This window comes from Anoplopoma fimbria, chromosome 15, assembly GCF_027596085.1.
Source record: "Anoplopoma fimbria isolate UVic2021 breed Golden Eagle Sablefish chromosome 15, Afim_UVic_2022, whole genome shotgun sequence".
NCBI classification, from domain to species: Eukaryota; Metazoa; Chordata; class Actinopteri; order Perciformes; family Anoplopomatidae; genus Anoplopoma; species Anoplopoma fimbria.
Window position 1 is genome coordinate 6,714,630 of NC_072463.1, and position 27,980 is coordinate 6,742,609.

Genomic DNA, 27,980 nt, shown 5'->3' on the forward strand with positions numbered 1-27,980 from the left:
TATGTGTATTTATTGATTTACTTTGATTGTATTAAATGTTTCCTTTTAATATAGTTTGTTTATTATCATTATTATGTAGTATATGTCATTATCACTGTTTTATTTGAATAAATATATCATATGATGTAACATTATTATTTTTAGAATAACTTTTTTTCTACGAGAACTGTACATTTGCATGAATCTGTTCCCTTATGTGAATTTTTTCCTTTATCTTTTATTTTATTTTTCATGCATGAATGCAAATGTTTATGTATCAATCATAAAGCAAATGCACTGTAAATTGAGCATCATTCATTTTTCAATAAAACAAATCTTTACAAATAGAATAGAATCTAACATGAGTGCAATTATTCTGATGCTTCTCACCAAATGACAAATCAAATACTGTATATATCATTAAGGTAACTTTACCAAACAGCATTACAGATAAAGCATTTCACTAGAATTTTGAATACCATGTTTTATAGAATATTGAGTGTAATATTGTCCCACCTGTTTGGAGCTCAGTGCTTTCTGAACGTCCGCCTGCAGCTTTGCCATTTCTTCCAGGCTTGTATCTACGTGGGCCGGGACTAGCTCATTTGCGCTGATAAATTGCTGTTTCTCTCTGCTACTGAGAGCAGCCACTATCCTCAGCCTCGACTGTACTTCCTCCTGCATGATTTGCTGCTTTCTGATCTCCTCCTGCACCTTCTCCACCCTCACATCAACAATCACGGCACAGCCCAGGTCGTCCCTGACCTGCTGCAGCCAGTCCAGGGTCCTTTTCATCTCTGTCTCAAAGTCTTTACTCTGGACAAACCTGTTCTCACACTCTTCGATCAGATCCCCTACTGCAGCCTGCAAAGAGCGCAGCTCGTCTTGCCACAGAACCACTTGCTCCTTGGAGGCATCATGGGCCGCTTGCTCCACACGGGGTGCGAGAGTGTCCATCTGCTCCATGAGCCTTGACAAGTGAGAGTTGGCGCTCTGGAGGCTCCCCGCCAGAGCGTGGTAGTTCTTCAGCCTCTCCTCAGCCGACTGCGTCTCAGCGTTAACTTTCACCAGCTGCTCTTTTGTGGCCTTTAGCTCAGAGTCAACCTGCATAGCCATTGCCTTGTGGTCCTCAAAAGACTCCAGGGTTTCATCCAGATGCTCTACTTTCTGTTCAACCAACCTCTTTAGGCCGTTGTACAGGCTCACTAGCTGGGTCATTTCCTCTGGGCGCCATGGTTGACCAGTGCTACGGAATCCCTCCTTCTTCTGGTTCAGTTCGCTCACAGCTAGACCGAGGCTGCTCAGGTCTGCCTGGATCATTTTGTAATCACTCTGCAAACTGACAACCTCTTCTGTTTGCAGCCCTACAGGCTGTGTACCCAGATTATTGAACTGTTCCTCAAGCTCCTTCAGGGCTTTGTGAGTGACATCGATGAAAGAGGTGTACTCATTCCTCGTGAGAATGGCCTGCTGGATTTTCTCCTGTTTTTCTTTGGCTAGTGCTAATATGCTATTATATTGCTGGGGAGCGTGTTGAGTTTTTCATCCAAATAGCAGTGGTCTACTTCATTCAGACTGGGCAATATTTCCTGACCAGCTCTTTGTACAATCAGGAGGAGATTCTCATAATCGATTGCTTGCTCGACTATGTGTTGATACTTAAGTAGCTGCGCTTCCAATTCAGCATCTCCAACCATCAGATTGATCTCAGGGAAGGTGACTATGTCAGCTTGTTTTATCCACAGGCATATTTTCTCCAAGTCTGTCTTGAAATACTTTCTGGAAACAAGTACTTTTTCAAGCTCCTGAAGTTTCTGCCCACATCTATGTAATGTTTTGTCAAAGATGTTTTGTAACTCCTGCAGCTTTGTAAGAATCTCATTCCTCTCTTCCTCGCTGGCATCCCTCATCAGGTCCCTCCCCTGAGACCACAAGGAGGTCAGCTCGCTCTGATAGGCCTTCAGGCTGCTTTGGATGTTCCTGCATGTTCTGACCTGCTTGGCCAGGTCATCGGGTAACAAAGCAATGTACTCCTCAGCCTGAGCCTTCTTCTCATTCTGCTGGACCCAGGAAATGGACTGGCTCACAGCCATCAGGAACTGCGTTCTCTCTGTGAAGGCCTTGCTGAGATGTTTTCTGCGCTGCACAACCTTCACACTCAGAGACTCCACCTCATTTTGAGTGTCGACAATAAGCTGTTGGAGACGTTGCCGTTCGCTGAGGCCCAGCCGGGCCAGCACCCTGTCAGCGTCGGCCATGGCCTGTGCCAGCAGGAGCTGCTTGGCCTCCAACTCACTGCAGATGCTCAGGTGGTCAAACAGGAAGCTCTGAGCCAGCTCAGGAGGAGGACTCATTTTCATGGCCTCAGACAGGGCAGGCTTCTGCTCCTCGGCCCAGTCCCGAGCATCTCTCAGACGGGCCTCCACTTGGCCCATATCTTCCAGGGTCACCACTGAGTCTTGGATTTTTCTCTCTATGAGGTTTTGCATCTGAGACCACCGCTGCTCAAAGTGGCTGATCTGCTCTTTTACCAGCTCCTTGTCATCCAAGTTCAAATGTTGGATGACTTTTTGTTTCTGTTCCTTGAGGTCCTCAAGAGTGCCTTTTTGTTCTTCCAGAGTTACTGCAAGCTTTCGTAATGCCTCCAAATGCTGAGATGAACTTTCTGCATCCGTTCTGTAACACAAAGAATAAAAAAGGAGTTGCACAAGTGATGTGAGGAAGATATGACAATGTAAAGAGCATAAGTTTTGATCAAGAGAACTAAAAAACAACTTTATTTAAACAAGAATATTGTTTCGAATTAGCCAAAGGTGATTGCAATGGTGGTCAGACTTCTATAATGACAAATAAATGGTCTTACGCAGAGCTCCTCTATTTATTTATTTTCTATCCATGAAAATCGTATAAATAATTTAAGCCATGACAATGAAATTGAAAATAGACAGCACAACTGGTAATTTCTTGCAGCCTAAACAAAACTCAATGGTTTTGGTCCTATCAGGAGATTATTAGAATCAGAACACAGCAGTATGTGATGACTCATTTAGATGTATACTTCATGTACAAACACACCTGGCCAGATTGTCCCAATCTTTGGACACCTGTTCAAACAGCGCCTCCACTGCAGTGATACAGTCATGGTATTCTTTGGACCTCTGCAGGTCCTCCTCTCTCTGGATCTGCAGCTTGTTGGCCTGGTGACAGAGCTCAAGCCAGGAACGGCCCAGACGGTCAAGTTCTGCATGTTCCGGAGAGTCCTGGCCACCGGTCAATTTGCTCACGGTCTCTGTCATCTTGGTCAGGACACTCTGTTTGGACTGCAGGTTCTGGCTGCATTCCTGTGTGAAAAGCAATATACTGGATGTTAGCCATAAGTACATCCAAACAGTAAGCAGATCTCACTGTAATCTTACGCTAACTAAGCCAAAATGTTTGATTAGATAATAATAACAAAACAACATAACCATGTTTATACTCACTGTACTGTATAGTTTAGGTAAAAAGTACATGTAGACATACAGAATATCTTAATCTTAATAAGCATGAAAAATAAGTTTCATGAGGATGATTAAGAAAGAGTTCCCCTTTGTGTGCCTTGTCTAAGGATCAGCCGCTCCGATACTGTTTCCTACCTTGGCTTGTGAGAGCATGTTTTGAACTATCTTGGTCTCCAACTCTGCAGGCCTTCTGGAGAGGCTGAGGAGCTGCTGCCCCATATCCTGAAACAGGCTGGTCAGATCCTGCTTCTGATCCTTGATCTCCCTCCAGCCCTCTGAGAGTTCCTGTGCACTGGACATCCTTTCCTCTATCTGCAAAAACATATGTAAACCTTCCTACCGTCAATATTGGCAGAATTTTCCTCGACATAAGGAAAAAGGAAACACTCTATTCCACTCATGATATATGTTAAAATATATTCACATACACAACATAGAACCAAGAACATTTACTGTTTTTTTCATGTAATTACAATCAGTTTTTTTATAAATCAATAATATGATGCACTAATCCTAGATTAAGAAAATATGTCTTTTATGTTGTACAATGGATAAGGAAGTAAGAATTACTGACCGTGAGTTTGACTTGCTGGACCTGAGCAGCGGTCACTCTCACAGCATCATCGGACAGGTCACACACAGAGCACACCAGGTCCAGGTAAGTGCTGGCCTGCTCCTGGAGGGCCCTGTAGTGCTTCACCTGTGTGTGCAGAAACAATTAATTAAGATAAAGCATTGAAAAAAATACTTTTCACCACAATTGCTTTCCAAGAGTGGGCAACATTGCACCTGCTTCAGTGCTTCCTGCAGACCAGATGGTCCCTGATCTTTGAGCTCCTCATGCACTGTGGAGAGCCAGGTCTGGCTCTGCTGGAGAGTGTCCTGGTGGTTAACGTGTTTCTGCAGCTCCCGGTCCAGACCCTGGTACACCTGTTAAACAAGGTGAGGTTAGACCTTTACTAACCTTTACTCTATGTTAAAACTTTTTTTGAGGTTTCCTTGTTAGGAAAGTCAAGAAGATAAAATATCTAAGCTGTCTTGTATTACTCACACGTTGGGCAGTGCTGCATATGGCGGAGTAGCTATCTCTGGTTCCCTGTTGGTGAGACTGGACTTGTTGACTGATCTTAGCTTGAACTTGGTCTGTGCAGCTGGCTATGAGACCTTCTCCTTTCTGCTTCAAGCTGGTGAGACGCTCCTCAAAACTGGCAATCTCCTCCATTATTGCCTGAAAAAAATAAAATTCAGGTGTTTTAAAACACACAACTATTTGAAGTCATTTATTTGTGTAAACTGCAAAACATATTTTACAGTAAAAATTGTAAATTTGACAGTATGGTAAAGGTCACCTTGTGTCTGGCAAGATGCTGAGTGGCCATCTCCATACCGCTGGTCTGCATGGAGTCTGAGGTGACCAGTCTACTGGACATCTGTAAGAGCCACTTCTCAACCTCTTGCAATTCACTGTTGTAGTCCTCGTGCTCCTTCACCCACTCCACAAGGTTCTGGACCTGTGTCTAAAATACAACATACAGCCAATCTCAGAAATGCATGTTGCTGTATGACATGTCACCATAATTTTGTTGGTTTGCCATAATAACACAGATCAAAAAACATAAACGAATGATATCCGTGGTTCTTGACTTTCAGATACTCGTGTGTGACCGCTATCTGACATATAGTGTCCATACCTTAGCTGCTAAACAAATCTCTTGGTAGTCAGCCTGCAGCTTTTTCATGTTGTCACTTATAGTGGGGTCATGGACTGTGTCGAGCAGGGCCTCTCCTTTCTCAAAAACAGATTTCACCGCTGATTCGTGAGACTGCACTGTTTGCTGGATGGTCTGCATATATGGAAACAGAGAAAAATATTACAGATGAATGAATACTGTTTATTTTCACTTCAATTCCACGAGGAAAATAAAAGAATAACGAGTGTTAAGTTACCTTGTACTTGGCTAGCTGAGCCTTCTTCTGGTAGAGTTCAGCCTTAGGCTCCACACTTGATGCTAAAAGGTTCTTGGTCTCCATCACCCACTGGGCCTGGGACTTGTATTTATCCAAAAAGTCTTTAGAGAGCGAGATACATTTCTCGAGGGAGCTATGCTCTGTTCGCAGAGCTTCCATCAACTCCTTTAGTTGGAAGAGGCGGCTGTCCACTTCCTCCTTCAGCTGTTCTGCTTCAGGCTCCTCTAAGAAAGCCATGGCTCTCTCTGTCTTCTCCCTCATTGCCTTCAGGTGAGAGTGACCCTGCTCAATGTCTGCCTGAAGAGCCTGAAAGGTACATGGGATAGTGTTGTTACGTTTAAAAAAGACACCATATTTTTGAGGCTGATGGTAGTACTGCAACTTTTATTAATGCACTTCTGCTTTCATTTAAACTCATGATATAAATACAAGTCAGCAATAGTTTGGTCAGGTTAGAGTAGTTATGTGCACTTGTATATGTTAGTGTTGAAATGCTGGGAATGCTCTTTACAAAGCAGTCAATAGTACAGGAGGCATGTGTTCTATGTTAGTGAGAGTACCTCTAGTTTTTTCATCTTTCTGTCCATAGCAAAGCGGTCCACTACATCAACACTGATAGCCACAGTGCTGAAGTTATTCTGAGCCGCGCTGAGCCAGTCCGAGAAGGTGTTAAAGACACACTGTGCCTCTTCAATGCAAGACACCTCCTCCTGGAGCTGTTTGATCGTCTCCTGCAATATAAAATAAGAGGAAACAACAAGGTATGGTTATGAAACTATTTCAAAATGCATCAAGCAATCAATACATATCTATTAACAAACATACTGATACTGTGTGCTATGTTACCAGTAAATGCAGGAGCAGGACGTGGTAGCGGGCTGTAATCTGGGTAGCTCTGGAACTGATCCGGCTGCTAATATGGGTCTCATCCAGAACCTGCTGAGCCAAGAGACTGAGGCCCTCCATCTCCTCTTGATAAACCAGCACTTCCTCCTGCCAGCTCTGATCAAACAAGAACCATTAGGAGATGTCTGAACAATAATTGAATTCCAATATAATGATTGGACTGAAATGCTAAATGCAAATTAGCTTGTTGAAAGAAACTGTTTTCTGATCCGACTGAAGGGACCAGTGCTGATTTGAAATGCAGTATTGTCAAAGCAACTAAAACAGCAGTGAAAACTATACATATTTATGCAGATTTGTGCAAAACATTTCCATGTGCATAGCTTCTGTGCATTTAACACTAACCTTTATTAACTGAAGTTGAGCATCTTTTGTGGCTCGGTCAGACCGCCGATGGCCACGCAGTTGTGCTTTGGTCTCCATGCCTTTAAGCCAGCTGTCAAGACGCTGAAACTTCTGCTCCATCTGCCGGAGTTTGGCCAGAGCGCTGTTGAGCTGAGCCCGGGTGTCGGCCAGCCGGCTCTGGTACAACCTCCACTCCTGCTGCAGGGTCTCCAGTGCTCGGTCTTCGATCTGAGGCAGGCCCCAGGGAATGACCAGCTCCCGACTGACCATGAGGGTGTTTAGCAAAGCCTGGCCCTCTGTGCAGTGCAGCTGCAGCTCCTGTAGTTACATAGATGTGATGAGCACTTTCAGCTATTATTATATATATATACAATATATTAACCAAATAGAACTTCTGGCTATTTGGTAGAACAAGCATTACATTTTTAACGTTTCCCCACTGAGAATATTCAAACCTGTAGCTTTTGCAGAGTCTCCTCCAGCATATCAACATCACCCTCCAGTTGGGTGTAGCAGCCGAGCTTCTCTTGTTCTTGTTCCAGCCAGTCCTCAAATGCTTGGAGGCCCTGCTGATACTCCTGGTGGGCTTTCACCAGCTCCTCTGCTTTGCCTACAGCCCTCTGAGGACACAATGAAGATAAGGATTCAGTCATAATGTGAGAGCTAATTGATTATAACCTTTCCTTTGACAACATATTTGTTGATATGCGACAATTGGTTTGAAATTTTAACACTTCACACTCAAGCTGTGTTTTTCAGTGTGATGCTATTTTCAAAAAGAATTCTGCTGATGAGTCTCAATTACCTTATGTCAATTTGCGTAAGAAAAAAACAATATAACTTATTAAAAGGACAATGGATCATTGTCATAAGACGTGATTAAATAATAGATTTTAGGGGAATGTCCTCGAGACATTGTCATTTTTTTCTACTTTGATGACTCTTTAAAAACAGCTGCACAAAAACTATCAAATACTACAGCTGAAATAAATATTTAAAGTAAGATTTACTGTCCACTCTGCTTTTATTACCATGGCATTGTCTTTGATAGTGCTGTAGCGCTCTTGCAGATCTTGGAGCTCCAGTTGAGTGACATAGTTCTCAGCGATCCTGGCACTCTTTGCGGTGATGGTGTCCAGCAGAGTGCTGTGGCTGAGCACTTCCTCATACAGCAACTGAAACAACAGAGGCACAATATCAATCAATGGTATTTTTCAAGTGTATATCTGTTAAATTCAAAAGTACTTTGTATTTGTAAGTCTACATGAAATTCATTTAATAATTTATACGTCTAATAGTATACATTATGACTAAGAAGGTAGCAGTACCTTGGCTCTGCTCAGATTAGTAGTTTTGTCTCTCATCTCTGGGCACTGTTTGTCAGTGGGGTCAAGACTCTCCTCCACACGCTCCACCCATGCCACAAACTGGCGTATATCCTCCTGGTAACTGGTCCACTGAGACAGGGAACCCTCCAGCTGACTGTCGATTTTAAACAGTATAACAAAGTAAGACAATGGTGCAGTAGTAGCAAAAGCAGCAATACAAAAGCTTCCAAAAATAGTAGCAGCAGAATTGAGATGCTGTGTACACTTTGCACTTCATGTAAATTAAAGTGGACTGAGTAATGTTGCTATAGAGCTACCAAAAGGCAGTTTGAAACATATGTTTTGTTGTTGATGTGTGGTGTTACTAGTGGATGAGGAATGAACCTTTTGCATTGTATTGAGGCGGAGAGCAGAGCATCCCAGGAATCTTTTAGGTCCTGTATTTGTTTTTGGAGTACAGGCACTCCTTCAGCTGAGGTGTTTCTTTGAACAGACTCTCCTCTTGTGATCAGCATCTTCAGCTGGATCTCCTTCTCCTGCCGAGCTGTCAGCAAGGCCTGGTGCAACAATGACACATGGGCATTTAATAATCTCCTATAATGGATGCTCACAGGGTTAATTCTAATTCTAAAAACTATTGGTGACTTTTTATACCTCCAGCTTGATCATCCTGCTATCCAGAACATTTTTGTCAGCAGTGGGGATGCAGTAAGTCTGCAGCATGTGGCTGGTGTCAGCCACCCAGTTCTGCAGCTCCTTCAACCCTTGGGAGAAAAGCTGGTGCTCAGTGGCTATTCGGTCAATCCTTGATGCCTTCTCCTGCAGGTCCACAAAGCAGGCGCAACAAGGAAAATTACCACTGTAGGTTTTAAAAAGTGAATCCACAGCAACCTCATAATTAGACAAGTCTTTAATGATTAATAAAGATTTAGAACAAAAGATATTATGGAAAATAGCTTGTACATTCTCTGTTTAAGACTTACAGTAACAAATGAAAAAAATAAATAGTGGAAAATCATGGTGAGTTAGTACCTTCACATTTTATCACTGTAAAATAATATTAAGTTAGAGCTCGATCCAGTCTAGTGCTTCTGCCTCCTCTCCAGCTCTACCCCCAGAAAAGCCCCAGTGCACAAGCGGATTGGTAGGCATTACTGTACCTTGGTCAGGTTGGTTAAAGCTAGGTACTGAGCAGAGAGCTGCGAGACACGGTGCACAAAACCCTTGCCGGCAGAGTGTTCATCCCACAGCAGCTGGGCCTTCTCTTTCAGCTTGTTCAGCTGAATCTCGTGAGAGGCTAACTCCTCAAGCACAGACTGGAAGAGCACAAGCAGGTTATCAAAGAGGCATGCAAGCTGACACACAGATATAAGAAATTCAGACACAGACTGAAGGGTTAGAGATGGCAACATGGCAAAAAAGAAAAGAGAATGAGACATTTGGCCACGGTGTTACGGTTGGTAAAGCTCTTGGTGGACGTGCAAGGCCTTTGGAAATAGCTGGCAGACAGTTTTAAACAATTAATAAATATGAAAAGCAATTATTTTATAAATGAGGCAAGTATTAATATATATGATATACACTGTTAAGAGGACATCTGAGAGAAGCAAAGCAGAACAATTAGCACAGAAAATAAGCAACTGGCAGTTAGTATAAGCTGTTGGCAGGGCTTCCTAAAAGAATAACAGCAATGCCAAAACACGGTAACATAGCTGGAATGGTGAGTTTCTGAAAATGACAGGATTAGTCATGTTGGCACTCAAGCACTGAGTGGTTGTTGGAGTTGAACATGAGTGGTCTTGAAATGAGGGGTGTTCCAGGCTCAGTGAACATTAGTACCTGTAGCTTGTAAAGCTCTTGCTTCTTGGCTGAGAGATCATGAAGCCTTGTGCAGCTCTCGTGTACAGCCAGCTCTGTGGCGTTCAGGCACTCCTGGAGAGGCTCGGCACTCGCCTCAAAATCTTTCATCTGAGACAAGACGTTCTGGAGCACAAAAGACGTGTAAGAGGAGATTATTGGGATGTTTCCTAGAATTAAAATGTATTAATATACCATTATTTATTATGGCTGCTGATTGGCGCAAAGGGACATTTAGGTACTTACCTGTAGACTTGTCTCTCTGTTGTGCAGGTTGGTCATCATATTTTTCCAGTCTTCTCTGGCAGTGTTCATTTTAGCCCGAACTGCATCGACTTTGTCTTTAGCTGCAGTACTACAGACCAGCTCACCATTCACAACCACAGCATTGAGCTTTGACTGACCTTGATCTCTGCCACTTAGAAACTCCTGAGGATAGAAGCAGAGATGAGACAATAACATTAGCATGTAGTGAAACTGTTAATCTTACAGTATAATAATATAAAGTTTATTTTATTAGCACCTTTAAAAACTGAGTTTACAAGGTGTTTTGACATATCAAGAAGAAAAAGCAAGGCAATAAAACGACAGAAAGCTCAACAAAGCCCTAATAAAACAGTACAATATTTAACATGGCAAAACCAATGTATACAATAGAAATTAACTAATAAAATAAAATAAAAATATATTTTATTTTTATTTATTTTTTATTAAAATAAATATATATATATTTTTTTTTACTATAAAATATTAACTAATAAAAAATAATATATGAAAATGTTTTTTTATTGAAAAAAAAAAAAAAAAAAAAAAAATATATATATATATATATATAATTGTTTTTTGTATATAAAAAAAGTATAATATTTAACATGGTAAAACCAATGGATACGATAGAAATTAACTAATAAAAAAAAAAATATATATATTAAAAATAAAAAAAGTATAATATTTAACATGGTAAAAACAATGGATACGATAGAAATTAACTAATAAAAAAAATATATATATTAAAAAAAAATATATATATATATAATAAAAAAAAGTATAATATTTAACATGGTAAAAACAATGGATACGATAGAAATTAACTAATAAAAAAAATATATATAAAAAATATAAAAATAAAATAATAATAATAATAAATAAATTTAAAAAATAGAAAAAATAAATGAAAATTAGAAATTAACTTTAAAAAAAAAAAATAAAAACCAAAATAGAAATAACTAATAAAAAAATAAAATAAATAATAAAAAAAATAAATAAATTTTAAAAAAGTATAATATTTAACATGGTAAAACCAATGGAATAGAAATTAACTAATAAAAAAAAATATATATATATATAAAAAAAAAGTATAATATAATTAACATGGTAAAATTGTTTTTTGTATAATATAATATTTAACATGGTAAAAACAATGGATACGATAGAAATGAACTAATAAAAAAAAAATATATATATATTAAAAAAAATAAAAATATATATATATATATATAATTGTTTTTTGTATATAAAAAAAGTATAATATTTAACATGGTAAAACCAATGGATACGATAGAAATTAACTAATAAAAAAATATATACTAAAAAAATAAAATAATAATAAATAATTAAAAAAAAAAAAAAAATAAAAATTAGAAATAACTAATAAAAAAAATATATATATTAAAAAATAATAATAATAATAATAAATAAATTTAAAAAATAGAAAAAATAAATAAATTTAAAAAAAATAAGTATATATAAAAATAATATGATGGGGAAAATAAATCAATAACATGGTAAAACCAAAAAAATGAAGAAATAAATAAATAAAAATTAAAAAAAGAAATTAACCAAACTAATAAAAAAAAATATATATTAAAAAATAAATAATAATAATAATTAATAAATTTAAAAAATAGAAAAAATAAATACAATTTTAAAAAAGTATAGTAGTATATATATAATTGTTTTTTTGTATGCCAGCTAGTTAGTTGAGCTGCTGCAACACCCGAATTCCCCCATGGGGATCAATAAAGGAATATAATAATAATAATAATAATAATAATAATATATATAAAAAAAAAAAAAGGTATAATATTTAACATGGTAAAACCAATGGATACGATAGAAATCAACAAAAAAATAAATAATTAAAGCTCCTTTGAGTGTTGTACCTGAATTTTCTGCAAGCTAGATGAGGCCTCGTTGATATTTTGAGGTACATCAAAGCACTTGGCCGTGTTGATCTTGGCGTTGACCAACCATTGCTGGAACTCTCTGTAGGTTGAGCGGAACCCTTGTTCCAGCAGCTTCTCTTTGCTCTGGCACTCTCTGGACGCTTGCAGACTCAGACTAGAAACAAGCCATGTATCATTGTTAATCATTTTAAAGATCCATACATTTTTGTCAGTGCTTGTTGTTGTTTTATGGTCTGACCATTGGTTGTCGAGGCACTTAAGCTGACAGAGTGACCAGGTAATTATTTTACTTTGCAACAGAATCAAATGCAAAAATCCTGCAGAAAGTCTTACCTGTGGGAAACTAGAATTTAAAATGTTTGTTGACCGTGTGTCAGAGAGATGTCAATTCAGTTATATGGCAACTTGTGGTTTTGTGTTCTAATCTGCGTTATATTGTAAAGAGTTTCTAATGTGTATGCCACTCCATATATTGTAAATGAGAAAAGGTAATTCAGAGAAACTGAATATTTAACTAAGGTTATATTTATTGTGGGTCTGTGATATTGCATTGCACTGTTTTGCATTAGTTTAACTATTTTTCTGGTCACTCCTGTTCTATAGTCCTGCAACAGATTGTGTGTAATTCTATGGAAAAAGTATAAAATACCTAGTAAGGTTGTATGTAAATGCTTAATGTTGCTACCGTTTTTCTTTAAAAGCCAGGACCCCTTTACAACTTTCTCACCTGTTGTATTCCTTAATGAGAGCAGACACTCTCTCAGATTGTGTGCCCATGTCTCTGGAGAATCGGCACAGATCATTGAGTTGAGTCTTCAGACTATCAGACACAGGCTCAGCTTTGACAAGTTCCTCCAAAGTGTCCTGAGTGGAAAACAAACAACCACTGATGAACACCAACAAAAAATCATTAACATTTCATATCAATAAGTCATGTACTGCCATCATTGCTTGTGCCCAATTATTAGCGGCTTATTTATGGCACTTAACTAAGCCCTGACCTACCTTTGCCATCTGCCAGCCTTTAACAGCGTCCTGTCCTTCATTTTGTCTCTCTGCCTGACCCAACCGCAGACGCCAGTCCTTAAGCTGACGGCCGAAGTCGTGCAGGTCCTGGTCCAGCTGAGTGGACTGGCTGCTGAACTCTTGCTCAGAGCTGGCTATCTGGGAGAGGGCAGTCTCCAGACTAGCCCGTGTCTGCAGAGCTCCACGTTCCCACTGGTCCCATGACGTAAGGAGGGCTGCTTCCTCTCGCTCCATAGCCTCATAGCCCCCTGAGCCAGTGTGATCTCTTGACACTGCCCCACATCTCTGAACCCGGTTTAGCCTCTCCCTGCCTCGCTGCTTAGAGTCAAGCAACTCCTGGAAAGGGCAAAAGGAATCACAATTGTCTTCTTTGTCAAAAAAAGAAAAGTAAGGGGAATGCTCTTGAATCCCAAAAGTGACAACATTTTTGCTCGCCTGGATCCAGCAACTTGAAATCCTCTACTTTAGAAAAGTTTTATCAATAACGTCTTTTTTATCTTAATCTAGCCACTTGGACCGCTAAGCTTATAACTGACAGTCACTTCTGCAAAGGAAATGAGCACACAAAAGCCAGACGACATTTTGAGTGATACCAGTCCTTGCTAATCATAATAAAGGTCTTAATCACAGTAAATGGAATCCTCATACATAAATTATGCTTATAAGCCCTCGACTGTGACCAAAATATTGAAACTGTTGCCACTAATGGCTGATAGGATTGGGTGGTTGCGCTCAAATGTCCCAGGAAGACCTTAACCTCAAGCTGCTACTTGAATGAGAGGAGCCAGCAGAACTGTTTTAAAGATGCCTCGTTGTGGAGATCTTAAACAAAATCTGGGAGGAGACACTGGAGCACATATATATCGCTTTGGAAGAAAACCTTCTCTCAGTGACCAGGAGCCACATACAATGTTTTTCATCCTTAGAACATTTCATCTTGAAGTCCTCACCTGCACCTTGTGGAGCTTTCTCTTAATGGAAACTGAGTCTCCTGAAAGGTCTGACCAGCGCTGGAGTTCCTCTTTTGCTGAAATCAGCCAGTCGTTGAAGTCTCTCACAGCATCAACATACTGCTCATGATCAGACACAATGCTTTGCATGGACTGGACTTTACCCTTTGTGGAAGAAAAAGACAATGTAAATTACTACCAGAAATGGATGAATGTGCCAAATAGTATTTGTAAATACTTAATTGTATGTTTCAGACTAATTCCGTGGTAGGAAAAGTGGGATGGCAGTTTGCATCCTTGAAAGTTTGCATGTTCCATTACAGTTAAAGTCAATTTAATATACTAACAATCTGTATCCATTTAATTAATGTAACCAGTCTCTAAATATTGGTAACAATGTGTGTGTAGACCAGATGCAGCGTCTCTTTGGCTGGCCCTGTTTTCCTGAATTAATAATCTAGGATTTATTTAGGATAAATAAGTTATCCTATGTCTGTATTTAGATCACCTTGACAACGGCTGAGATATCAGCAAAATGTGCATTGAGCTCCGCCCTTGACTCTGGTCCAAACGTCTGGTCTCCAGTTTTTTCGTGCATCTCCACCGCCTTGTCTGTTAGGCGTGACAGTGCTGCTGCATGAGCGTCCACATCAGCCTGGATGGCCCTGAGGCGCTCAAGCAAGGCGGACTTCTCTTTGAGGCCCGGCTGCTGAGGCAGAGTCATCCCCACCTCCTGCTCCACTGACTCCATCCACTGCTGCAGCTGGATCTTATTTTCCTGAAAGCTGGTCCACTGGGCCACTGTCCACTCCAGACGACTATGTAAACAACAAAATATAAAAAAACAAAGAAGTGCATTTACCTTTGATTATGATCTTTGGTGTCAGTGGGTGTTATCAGTCTTCTGCCTCCCTGGGTGCTGAAGATGACACATTTCCTACCTGTGGCAACTCATGGAGGTCATCAACATGTTGGCCCAGGCATCCTTCAGGCTCTGTAGCTGTGAACAAATGGCCTCCTGTCCCTCCATTCTGTTGTGCTTCAGGACCTGTTCTCCTTTTCCTACGGTCATGTTGAGCTTCACCTCACCTTCACCCTTCATTAGCAGGATATCCTGCATGTATAAAAAAACAGCAAGCTTCAAAAATGTGTCCAAAAGCACAGCAATCCAAAGCACAATATCTTTGAGTCAGGGTATTAGTCACTGACCTGTACAAGACCCAGTCTTTTCTCCAGAGTCTCTTTATTGCCAACTGTGCTGTTGAGAGAAGCCAGACGCTCCTGGACGCCGCTAAGCCACGTCCAGGTAGTCTGCAGTGTCTCTTCAAAGGCCTGTTGCTCCTGTAAAGTGAGCTGGCAGCTGCGCAGCCTCTCTCTCACTCGCCTCAGTAAGGCCTGGTGCTGTGACTGTAGCTGAGCTGACACTCTTGTCTCACTTCCATCGCCTCGCCCGCCTTCATTCAGGGCCTGGCCTTCCTGACCCAGGCGTTCAAATGAATCCCTGCAGTGAAGGAAGTAAAATGTTTAAATAAGCTACAAAGAGTATTTCGATTTTTGATTGATTACTAGGGATCCTTTTGGGAACACTGGTAGTCAATGAAAAAATCATTAAATGTCTATTTTCTTTTCCTGGTAAATGCAGACTTGAAGCAGATTCAGCACCTTTCTTTGAGCACTTCCTGCTGATATTCCTCCACTTGCTCGAGCGCAGCCTTTTCAGGACCACGCTGCTTGGCTTCAAGCAGATCTGTGGTCATCCTCTTTTCCATGTGCTCCAACCACCACCGGAGCTTCTTAAGGCGACCCTCAAACCTAAAAGGAATTTAAAATGCAATGCTAAGTAAAAGTTTGGCTTACAAAGTGCTTGATAGAACTGGTTTGTGTGAGTCTCCTTTACCCCTTCATGAGCGATGCGCTGTCTTCCAGGATCTGTTGGTTTTGTCTGCACTGCTCCACAAAGCTGTCCCAGTCCTGCTGGATGGAGGAGAGGTGCTGCTGGACTTGCCCAGCACTGGCTTTTGGAAGATGGAGTAGGAGCTTCTCTCCTTCCTCACAGACCTGAGTGAGACGAACCTCACCCTCCTCCACACGATCCATGGCGCCCTGATGGATAACCCACATCACTTTTAGCGCTGTATCTGTTTTTTTCCACATTTGTCTCCCATTCAAAGACTATAATTAAATGAACAGCTATTTCTTTGGAGTTTCAGTTTTACCTTTAATTTCTGCAGTTTGCGTTCGACAATTTGAGTGTCTCCAGACCTGTCAGAGCATTCTTTCACAATCTCCCTCTGTTCTGAAAGCCAGCGATGAAACTCCTGAACTAGATCTGAGGAGGCATGGAGAAAAATAATGAATATCTTAGATTCACAAAGAAGTTTTACAGACTCAAGCTTCTTCTTGCTAAAGCAGAAATGTAACACTCCATGACCACCACTGTATATGAGACATGGCTTCTATTTTAAAGGAAGTAATAAATAGGAGGCTACAGAACATATCTGGTCATAGATACAGGATATTATGCAATCGTTGTATGTATTGTGCTGTATTTAAATGTTTTAAACCTTAGTATACAATCATGTGGCAAGTGGCTACTGAGTTAAACTACACATTTTATTCAGTATTATATATATTTAGTTATTCAGTCTCACCATTGAAATGCTGCTGGAGGCAGTTCTGCAGTGATGCCAGCGTCCTGGCAGAAAGCTGGTTCACAGACTCATAAGTCTTGATGAGGTCAGTGAGAGCTGATCCCAAACTAGCCAGCTCCTCAGAGGGATATTTTCTACATAGTGTGTTGAGGCTCTCCCTGGTGGAGTCAATACTCCCCTGCTGATTTTGCAGTTCTTTCTGAAAGTCCTATAAAACATGTTCAAAAATGTAGTTTAGTTTATTAGCTTTCATTAAATTCTCATTTCTGCCTATCTGTGACACCAACAATGTTATTCATGCTGTACCTTCACTCTGCAGATGTCCTCAGGATCCGATGCAGTGGGCGAAGAAACCAGGGACTCCTCCATACTTTTTAGCCATGCAGACATCTGTGAGATGTAGTCTTCCAGCTGTTTCCTTTGAGAAGTGAAGTCCATGAGGTTTCCCCTGGCCTGCTCATGAAGCTTCTGAACAGTGCTGATCTTTTTACGAAGGTCATTCTCCAACACCTGATGTATTATAATAAAAGTTTGTGGGTGACACACATGCATTATGAATAAGAGGACCTACTTCTTATACAGGGTCAGGGGTTAATATCTGTTGGTCAATAATGCAAATGCAATACCACTTGGGAGATACAGTTTAACGAGAAAACAAAACAAAACAAACACGATTATAATCATCTTTAGTACCTGTAATTTAGCAGGTGTCTCTTGACTTTGATTGAACTTCTTCAGCTCGGATACTTTGCTCTGCAGGGTTTCAAGTTTCTGCTCCTTCTCGCCCATTTCGGCCTGTGGATGTATGAAAAGCATGTATGACACCACTGTTATCTTTGGTATTTTGCGAGAAATTATACCCTGTGGTTATGTCTTTGAGCATTTTTGTCATTGAAAGCAGGGAGCTAACATTTGATTGCACAAAATCATTTTTGGGTTAACCTAACACATTGTCCTATGTGGAAAACCCTACTTATCAGGTACCAAAGTAGGTAAAACTAGTTATAAAGAGGTTTTACTATGACATCAGAAATCTTACCTGTAACGTGGAGAGCCTTGCCGACACCTTCTGACTGTCATTGAGGTTGTTCATGCTCTCATTTAGTTCAATCACACAGCTGCTTGTCCAGCTCTCGGTGTCCTCGCTGATTTTACGCACATCCTCCCACAGTGTCAAACTCTGGTTCAGGCGATCAATGTTATCATCTATCTTCTCAGACACCTGAGAAGTGGATTAAATCACAACCGTTTAAGTCACAGACACTTACTCCCTGTAGTGTGCCTGGCACTTCTTTAACAGCGTTTATGTTTTATATCTGGTTGCACTGCTAATCCAACATAATATAGACCACAAAGCTCTACATTGTAATTGTGTTTGTGTATTAATAAAACTGTAGAGTAGAGAATTGTGGTCTTTTGTGTGAAATTGGTTGTTTTAACTGATAGTTGACTGATAGATCAGGCTGACAATATTTCATTTTTTTCTTGTCAACAAATCACATTAAAAAACAAAACTACCAAAGAATTGATCATATGAACATCTATTGCCAAATCCTAACTTACTCCTCTGTGCCATAGCCCTCCACTGTTGTACAGAAACTATTAAAAGCACATTTATGACACATCAAATCAACACATTAGGATTGTAGCAACTCCTGAAGTCAGACTTACATCCAGCCACTGGTCAACAAGGGTCTCCATGTCCTTTTTCATCATCTGAGCGTTACACTCAGGGATCTTCTTCAGTTCAATCACCAGTTGTTTTCCTTTACTAGAAAACTGGTCCAGTTCATGTTGCTTGCTAGCCATCTCCACCTTCACTGCCTCGTGCTACATATGGAGTAAATACAAAACACTTTTTTAGTATCCTGAAAGCCAATCAAAAAGACAAACGCAAGATAATTTGATAATAATTTGCCCTGACCTTGGTTAGTGACCTCCTGGTTTCCTCATGGTCCTTCAAGACAGAGCCTATCTCAACCAAAGGTTCGGTGCTCTCAATAATGCTACTGATGGAGGTTTTCAGTATTTGGTATTCTTTCATTAGCTCAACTAGGACATTGCACTGCTCCTGTCTGTCAAAGGGGAAGAGGGAAGTGTATTTTTTTTTTACTTGCCAACAAACTAATAATGCGATATTTAATGACTCATGGAAAACCCTCTTCCACTCGTTCAGTACCTCTCTGTGATGAGCTTCTTGGTGTCCTCCCATGTGGTCTCCAGCAGACAGATTTCCCTCAGTACCTCCCCAGCCAACTCTGCATCTCTCTGGGCCAGCTGGTTGCCCTTGTCCCTCAGCCACTGCTCCTCATGCTGGTGTGACTGTAGCTCATCCTCCAGCTGATTAAAGAACCTTAGCCTGACAAACAGAGGGATAATATGTTGCTGTTGAACACGTTCACATACCCACTCATGGTACTGGCACAAAATGTTATCAGTCCCACTCAATTTTATTATTAGAGGATTGACTAAATATAAATACATATCTGATAACACTCTTGAAATGCTTTACCTCTGCTGTAGTGCATGCAGGCTGGGCTCCTTGAAACTCTGGTGGTCAGCTTTTTCTTCAATGTCCTCCACAGCTTTGAGCAGCTGTTCTTTACGTTGTCTAAATGAGGTCCACAGAGACCCCAGGGCCTCTGCTTCACTCTGCTTAGTACCCAGGAGGTTCCTCACTGCATCTAGCTCAGCACTGAGTGAGTCAGCCAGCATGCGGCATGACTTACGAGAACCCTCGTCAGCACCGATGTGGAGATGGCTTTTGCAGAGGCTGCTGTCCAGATTGACAGCTAGAGTCTCGAGCTGACTGATGTCTGGGACAATAGTGGAAAGCTCCTGCTGCAGCTCCTCTACTTTTCCGCGGTCCCAGCTCCCAGCACTCTCCACAGTCTGCTTCAGACCACGCAACACCCCTGCTGCCACACCGTGAGTCTGCAGAAAAGCCTCGAGCCTTTCAAGGCACTCTAGCTGGAGCTCAGCGATGTGCTGGGACTCCAGGTAGGGTTGCAGACAGCTGTCCGCTCTGCTGCGGAGGAGCTGTGCATCACTAGGCTCACAGAACTGACAGAGCTTCTCAGTCTGCTGCTCCAAGCTCTGTCTCACACTGGACTGCTTCTGTAAGGACACCTGGGTCTCCTGTAGAAGGCAATTGATAGAAGATCAGTTGTTGCTCTTAAGAAAGATGCTATTCGTTGGTTGATTGACTATAAGTGGCTCTGGAAGGAGTAGCACAAACACGAAGAACAATGACTACGAGTAGTTCTGACCTTTACTTGTTTGGTGGCCGACTGCAGGTTGCTGATGTTGATTTGAGAAGTTGAGTGCAGATTTGAGAGCATGGCCTCACCCCACTGGGAGAATTTGAGCAGGGCCTGGTCAAACTGCTCCACCAGCGAGAGGTGGCTCTGAAGGTCTTTGATTCTGGAGGACAAAATGTCAGCAATGTGAGTCCAACCATTTAAGACATGACCTGCTTTTACTAGCATTTGTACGGTATACTTTTCAGTCAAATATTTAACTTATGTTCAGCAAAACGTGTGTGTTATTCAGGATACTGACATACATACTAAAATCTATTGGTATTCTATATACAGTATATTTTACATTACTGAGTCCCATTTTGCAGCTGCAACAACCATCTTCACCTGAGATATAGATTTGTTATTCTGGTCATTGATTTGGTAAGGCTTTCTGTTAAATATACTGCTCTTGATACATTGATGATTACAATGAGTTTTTTCAAATTCAAGCTCTTTGAAAGTGTGAAAACACTTGTGTTTGATTTGTCTGTGAAACCGGAGTAATCAAAGCTAGACTGACTATGCTGAACATGATTGATCAGATAAGGTCCCTGGAAACGCATGTGTGACCTGTTGTAAAAATGGGAATTTGTGTGAGATTATTTTTACCTTTGAGGGAGGACTTCATTTTGAACATGCAGTCTCCTCTGCAGGGTCTCCAGCTCGTCTTTCAGCTGCTTCACTCTCTCTTCTGGTGCAGTCGGACACAAAGATGTTCCCAAAGATACCAGTTCAGCATGAGCAGGCTCGAGGAACTGGACCTCAGAGTGAAAGGCCTGCAAGAGAAACTTTCACTCAGAATATGTTTTCGTTTCAATTTAGTGTTGTATAAATATATCTGTGTGGTATTTATCTGTCATGTTGTATGGGCAAAAGTTCGTACACATTCTCCTGTATGGAGAAAAAAATATGATGCCAACCAGGAGTCATTCATTTTATGAGAAATATGAGAGTATGTGTGTATGTTTGTACCTGCAAATCTTGTAACTCTGTGCGGAGCTTTCCTTTATCAGCTGACAGATACAGACTCTCCGGTTTGCATGCAGATTCACTTCTCTCCAAGCAGGAAACAAAGTTGGATCGTTGTTTTTCAAACCTGAAACACATCCATAGAAACACTGGTGTCTCAGATTTATTTTTCAGTTTACACTGTTGGCTGTGCTTTACTGCAATATGAGTTTTAACATTACCATCAATTGGAAAAGTCAATTTTATATATTAACATTGCTTTTGTTTACAAATCCTGCATATGTTAAATTCATCTGTTCAAGGGCTTACTTTTGCCAAAGAGAAAGCAGGTTTTCCAGTTTGCTCTGTTTGTCCTTTGCATCCTGTACATTTTGGTCATAGCTGTTGTTTAGCTCTGTCACTCTCCTCTCTGCTTGCTCTTTGTCACTGAGTCTTCTGGCACCAGCTGACAGGGACAGCAAAGTTCCCTTCAGCTTTTCCTGATTCTGACAGACATCCTGAAGAAAAACACAAAAACAGTGACTTACAAAGCATTATCTGTGAGCTGGAGGACAGCTCATGCTGTGTTAAGCTTTGCAATTAATTTTCAAATGCTGTTGATATATGCAGAATAATTTATATTTAGCATTACTAAGGAGGAAAATATATTAAATAAGTATTGTATTTTTCATAAGAGTCAAAGTAAAAACAATTAAACACCATGTGGTTTTGAAGAGCTTTGTAGGTCTCTGATGAGGAGGTGCAGGATTTGATAGGATGCTCCAGGTTTGTGTGTAGCTCACTGAGAGATGCTCGAACCTAGGAAAGAAACAAGATCATAAATGTATGCCGATATCTTCCTTAAATGCTATTCTGTATAAACAGTAAGTATGAATAAGCCTATTTACCTCATCCAGGCTCATTTTGAACTTCTGCTGGTGAGAGGAGCTCTCTTCCAGCTGTCCATCAAGCTGCTGTACGCTCTCCTTAAGCTCCTCCCAGTACCTGCCAATTTGGGTCAGACGGGCCTTGATGCGAGCGGCCTCCCCTGAAGATACAAACTGGGCTAGTGCCTGTGAATCTGCCTCCAGCTGACAAGGAACCTCTGCTCGCTCCTGAAGCTCTGCACCAACAGCCTGGACATGCAGGGATGGATGTAAAACAATACAATTAAAAAGATACTTTATAAATGTCCAGTGTAGGTGATACTCTGTTGAATTTTGTTGAGCATTTTCGAGCATCGTTCAGCGTTGTTAAATTTACACTGAATGGTTGGTGCCTATAATGGCTTTGGCTTCTATGGCCCGTTAAACTTCCCCAAACAGTAACGATTTAAATCAATACAAAAATAAATAAAAACAAATAATAATGAGAGATTTCAAAAATGCAAGCGTTACATCTCACCTTAAAATAGGGACGCTGTAGTGCTTGGGCAAAGAAGACCTGTATTGTAGCTTTCTAACACCAATGGCTCTGTATGGCAGAGTTGTATCTTTATAATTCACAATTATGTACCTTTACTGTGTTGATCTGTTGCTCAAGAGGCAACGTAGAAGATTTCAGTACATCCAGCTGCTTTTCCTTGTTAGATATCCATGAGGAAAAGGTTTCAAACCCAGTTCCAAACTGATCCCACTGAGTTTTCATTTCTTCCAGAGTCTTGACACTGGAACACAAGAGTATTTATTAGAAATTGGCTGAGTTATACTGACAAATAAATCTTGACAATCATGTAAGATACAGACTACAAGAGAATTAAGTTTATTACATTTGGGTCCTTGATATAGTGTCAGTTAATCGTGTTACATTACATTACATTACAGTCATTTAGCAGACGCTTTTATCCAAAGCGACTTACAGGAAGTGTATTCAACATAGGTATTCAAGAGAACTACTAGTCACTAGTTGTATTGTTCTTTGTGGCAAACTCCACTCAACTGGAACAATATCATATTAGGCTAAAACTATAATGTATTTGAAGACTACTAAAACATAATTGAGCATAGGAAACTAGAATGAAATCCATCGTCTTACTCTTTTTTGAGACTAGCCTCTACTTTGTCCACTTGCTCACTGAGGGAATGAGCTTGCTGTAAAAGCAGAGTTTTGTTCTTCGGACCAAGCTGGATTTCTTTTGCTCTCCTCAGCAAAGTGTTCATATGTGAGGCCTCTGCTTCACACTGCTTCAACAACACCTGTTTAAAAAAAATATATATATATATATGTGATATTATCCATTTTGCTTATATGTTCCAAATTTTAAAAAGGTCAAGAGTAAACCAGATAATTCACACAAACTGTACTAACTCTGGCCTGGTCAAGCTCAACAGCCAAGCTCTCTGGACTGCTGAAGTTCAGGTCTCTCTCCATCGTTGAGCCGGCCTTGTTAACAAACTCGTGCACCGCCTCCTGCTGGCTGTCAAACTCCTGCCAGGCTGCCAGTGTGACCTAGGGATGACAATGCCTCGAAATCAATGATATGATATCAAATTCATATAGCGCTTTATCTATTAAACACAATATTGCAGATCCAAAAGGGGTAAAAGACACTAACAATATGCAATGTTTGTGCAATGCTATTTAACAGCCAACTCGGACAGTGGTGATATTGGACCTCCCTTCTCCAACTCTCACTTGAATGTAGTATAAAAGTTATAGGAAACAAATTGCTTTCTAATGCCATCAATTCCAGATCAAGATCCCAGCAAAAGAACACATGACATCATTAAGTATAAAGATGACATCACTTGGTTTGGCTTTATCAGCAAAGGTGATGAGGCACATTAACAGAGAAAAGTACAGCTAATATTATGTAAGCACTTTGCCCCAGTGGTGCTGCAGCAGAGGCATTAACATCAGATATGTTGCTGTTCACCGTACCAAGAATCTTTTACCCGGATGAGTAGTGCATTCTCCCGGACACATACACAAGGCAAACAAAGTTTCCATTTCAAGACTCCCACCTCCATCCTCTCTATGTTCTATAAAAGCACTATCAAGAGAGAGATGACTGACTCACTGCATCACTATCTTCTAAAGCCTCAGAGGGCGAGGCCTTCCAGCAAAAAAACATCCATCAGACCTCTCTACCCTCCATTCAGAACAACTTTCCTGCATTAACAAGGATAACTCTCCTTCTTCACATACCCAAGCTCTTTTCTGTCCACAACATGTTCAATAAATCTGACTCAATTCATTTATTTTTAAAGGACAACACACGTTAATTAACGTTAATAAGATGTAATGGTGTTAGAGTTAGTGAAAAGGGTCATTTTCATTTACAGTCAGGGCAGGTTGATGTTATTCTACACAAAGAACAGACAAGGCATATAAAAAAGCATAATAAAACAGCACCTATAGGTGGATGAAGCATAAATGAAAGGAAGCCTTATAAAAAACATACATACACGTACACATACACATATAAACACAACAGCAGACAAGACTAAACAGTCTGTCAGCTGAAGTCAGAACAAGTTACACTTTACTGAAATACCATTAACCCTCGGAAAAAAGGGGCAGAGGCATAATATCACAGAGCAAAGTCTATAAATTAAGTGAATGAGTCTGTTCTTCATCCTGTCATTTAATAACTAAATTGATCACGAGACGAGATGTGTCAGGATTTAGTTTAGAGGCTGACAGATACCTTGAGTTTTTAAAAGTTAGGAGAAGTAAAGACTCTTTTTGTTCATGATGTTTAGCTAATATTTAGCAAAGAAAGATGGTAGCCTAAATCATCCTCCATTCTAAATTTGCCGTCCGGATTATTATTCAGAGCAACAGTGCTGATTTAATCTGCTGTGAAATGTTATTCACAAACAGTGACCCACAACCACTTCCTTAGAAACATTGCTTACCTCGAGGCTTTGCTCCTGTGAATCCATATTCTGCTCCATTTTGCCGAGTGTGTTCTCTAAAGTCTGCAGGTCCTGCTGCAGCGTCTCTCCCAAACCCTCCTCAGCCTGGAGCTGCTGGCCTCTGGTGATCAACTGCTGGACGTCCTTTCTCTTCATCTTCAGACGTTTTAACAGTTGCTATGGAAAGGAAGACACATTCAAAATGTTTATCTATTGAAATTAATTCAAAGTTAACCAAAATCAAGACCAAAAAGTCAAAGATTTTTTGTGCATGTCCTACAGTACCTGGTGAACGAGAAGTACTTGCTGGGCTTCTCTCACAGTTGGACAGTCCAGTATTTTGGTGACCTCGGCCTGAGCCTCTTTCTGCCCCTGAACGAGATCATCCAAAATAGTTTGTACCTCTTCCCTGAACTGCACACAGTCGCCCACAGCCAGCACCATCTTCTCAGCCTGGAAGATATAACAGAGAAACACACAGTATGAGAAATAACATCATAAATTAAGCTAAGGTTTGTATACTTTACTAAAATACAAGGCTTATTTCTCTTCAGATTTTGGTCAGAAATTTGTTAAAATCCTTGTCAGCAAACAATTCTACTTTGCCAAGATATAGATAGTAAGAAGTGAGTTATTTTAACTCATGAAAATTGGGGCTAAAACAAACATGTTTATATTTTGTTCAGTGTACTTCCAGTTTAATGCAATCAAACATACATTTTACCTTAATTATCACACCAATTAACGCGGTGTGATAATTCCCTAATAATTTGTACTGATCTGTTACATACAATTATAGATTACTGCAATATATTGGTATTTTTTTTGTACCTTAAATAAGGTTAGAATGTTTAAACACTATACTGTAGATTCCCAGAAGCAATATTATGGCTGGCAAAATAAAATAAATCAAATATGTGAAAAGCTGGACCTACCTCAACGAGAGAAGCAAGAAGACCCTTAAAGTCAGTAGAGAGCTTGCTCAGGGCACTTCCTTGCCTCTGGGCATCGCTGTCAGCACAAATCTCAATCAGTACGGCAATACGAGCTTTCAACCAGCCCAGGTTCCCCTCCTGTAGCTCTGCATCATTCCTCAGCTCCTGCACACATGAAAAGAGTGTGATTCAGCCCATGTGGTCATAAGAGTCATCCGTCGCAAAGCGTTTTTACAGTCTCATCTTCTCAGCAGTGACAGCGACAAGCCAGTAGCACATCACAAGTGACAGATCCCAGAGGAGGCAAAGGAGGGACTGTCAGTGGATAGTTGTGTTGTGGGGTGTTGATAGTAACAACTCACCGTGATGGTAGACTTCACCTGCCCATATTTCCTGGGGTCGTTGGCTCGGTTTCTCAGCAGCCTCAGTTGACTTTCTTTAGATATTAGCCAACAGGAAAGTTCAGCGTACCTGTTTCACACCATGACGGGAAAAAAAGAAAAGTTCACGTCAAACTCATGAAGATCTAAGGAATAATTGCTTGTGAAGAAAAGACTGCATTCATTAGATGCAAATTTCTTCGGTCATGGACCTTCGTCAGGCATCAAATTCACAACTCAAACCAACTCATTTTTAACCTTAAGCCCCAGGCTTTAACACCTGTTTCAAAAAGGGGAACCAAGTCTCAGATATTAGTGGAACAATGTGTGCGTAATGTGCGTACAATTTATCTTTAATTATATGTGTTATTATGACTCTAAAGGCATCACTACAACCCTCCAAACCCTTATTTTTTGTTTTGTTTTTTTCCCTTCTTCCATTTAATTTGTCATTCATTTATTTGTATATACTTTTAATATTAGTATTATTTGACACGTTAATGGTAATGTTAATTTGTTTACTATTTTATCAAGCTGTAACAAAATCTATCAAAACCATATTGCAAACCTTCTCCTCACCTCAACTCTCTCTCTCCTCATCTCAAGTGAATGAAGTAATTTAAACATGATTACTTTGGATATGTAATGAAGGCAGGACACTGCCTGGTGAATGAACAGATTCTTCTGTTGTTACCAAAGTGCTACAACAGTCAAAAGGTTAAATCCTATGTTGGACTACCACTCAGTCCCTATGCTGTAGATCTGTACATTGTAACCTCTGCAACCCCTTGACTGCATTAAAAGAGGACTTCATCAAAATGAATAGTTACTGCACCTTGAGTTGTACTCCTTCCATTTATCCTGGTTCTGCATTAGCTTCTGATGGGTGCTCTCGATTTCCTCTCGGACCTCAGAGTAGTCCTTTCTGGACGTTTCCAGCGTCTGGTGGACGGGGTCACCCTCAGGGAGCTTTTGACAAAGTTCCTCCATCAGCTGCAGCCTTTTCTCACAGATTGACTGTGGGCCCTTTTCCCTAAAGAAGGCCTAAAATAAAACAAAACATTTTTATATTTGTTTGAGTTAGAAGTCAATGCCATGAATACAGGAGAGCGTAGATAATTTTTTTGTACACAGAAATTTAAATTTATGTAAATGTAAAATGTAAAATGGCAAAACACGGCTGATTGATGACACTGGAAGGGCCTCAGTTTTTCTAGATCAAGTTGATCAAAATCTTCCCACGCTGCTTCACAGGCACGAATTTGCATTGAATTTTTTCTCACAGAGTTAGATCAATACATGAAACTCAGCCAGCCACTCCGTGCTCACCCTGTGCTCCTTGACGAGCCTCTCGCTCCCCATGCTAGCCATGTGGCGGTTTTCCCTGGTCAGCTCTGCCTGGCACTCCTGCAGCAAAACCATCAGCTTGCTCCTCTCCACCTCCACTTTAAGATGCAGGAGGTGAAAGGGGGCGTCTGTCTGGATATCCTGTGAAATGAGAAATACAACAAATATGAGTCCAGATTCAGAGCAATTTGTGCTGCAACTTTTTGGCTAATGGGCTGCAAAAGATAAAAAAACAATATATGTATATTGTCTAATGGACATAATTTAAAATTGATTTGAAAAGATGGAAATATGTAACAATTTCTTTGTGATCAACTTGGAGCTGTATCATTGCACTTAAAAAATGACACTATTAAAGTCAAGGAACTAACCTTCCAGTGTTTGTGCAGCTTCCTGACTGTTTCCTGAAGCGACTGCTGCTCCTGCTCTGGCAAAATATCTGTCAGCTCATCACAGGCCTTTAGGAAAGTATTCAGGACCCGCTGGTCCAGCTGACAAAAGAACTCCTGTAA

The 27,980-nt window shown here is 40.4% G+C and overlaps 1 protein-coding gene across 1 annotated transcript in view; it reads right to left on the bottom strand.

The window, feature by feature from the left end:
- syne1b (spectrin repeat containing, nuclear envelope 1b) overlaps positions 1–27,980 on the bottom strand; it is a 79,497-nt gene that overhangs the window by 31,795 nt on the left and 19,722 nt on the right. The window contains 55 exon segments of the mRNA XM_054614389.1: positions 496–1,508; positions 1,511–2,655; positions 3,055–3,320; positions 3,615–3,791; positions 4,054–4,179; positions 4,269–4,409; positions 4,531–4,707; positions 4,829–4,996; positions 5,171–5,323; positions 5,427–5,753; positions 6,008–6,178; positions 6,294–6,449; positions 6,699–7,016; positions 7,154–7,318; positions 7,730–7,873; positions 8,027–8,180; positions 8,411–8,583; positions 8,681–8,845; positions 9,187–9,342; positions 9,866–10,009; positions 10,130–10,312; positions 12,046–12,223; positions 12,797–12,933; positions 13,075–13,431; positions 14,046–14,210; positions 14,554–14,863; positions 14,987–15,159; positions 15,255–15,546; positions 15,708–15,857; positions 15,943–16,148; positions 16,262–16,374; positions 16,697–16,904; positions 17,003–17,206; positions 17,390–17,491; positions 17,736–17,918; positions 18,368–18,526; positions 18,621–18,771; positions 18,876–19,055; positions 19,209–19,834; positions 19,966–20,119; positions 20,608–20,774; positions 20,971–21,094; positions 21,277–21,464; positions 21,667–21,765; positions 21,855–22,082; positions 22,462–22,612; positions 22,981–23,141; positions 23,254–23,394; positions 24,807–24,983; positions 25,092–25,259; positions 25,742–25,906; positions 26,104–26,212; positions 26,957–27,165; positions 27,451–27,609; positions 27,840–27,974. Of these exon segments, the coding sequence (XP_054470364.1) occupies positions 496–1,508; positions 1,511–2,655; positions 3,055–3,320; positions 3,615–3,791; positions 4,054–4,179; positions 4,269–4,409; positions 4,531–4,707; positions 4,829–4,996; positions 5,171–5,323; positions 5,427–5,753; positions 6,008–6,178; positions 6,294–6,449; positions 6,699–7,016; positions 7,154–7,318; positions 7,730–7,873; positions 8,027–8,180; positions 8,411–8,583; positions 8,681–8,845; positions 9,187–9,342; positions 9,866–10,009; positions 10,130–10,312; positions 12,046–12,223; positions 12,797–12,933; positions 13,075–13,431; positions 14,046–14,210; positions 14,554–14,863; positions 14,987–15,159; positions 15,255–15,546; positions 15,708–15,857; positions 15,943–16,148; positions 16,262–16,374; positions 16,697–16,904; positions 17,003–17,206; positions 17,390–17,491; positions 17,736–17,918; positions 18,368–18,526; positions 18,621–18,771; positions 18,876–19,055; positions 19,209–19,834; positions 19,966–20,119; positions 20,608–20,774; positions 20,971–21,094; positions 21,277–21,464; positions 21,667–21,765; positions 21,855–22,082; positions 22,462–22,612; positions 22,981–23,141; positions 23,254–23,394; positions 24,807–24,983; positions 25,092–25,259; positions 25,742–25,906; positions 26,104–26,212; positions 26,957–27,165; positions 27,451–27,609; positions 27,840–27,974 (12,051 nt within the window).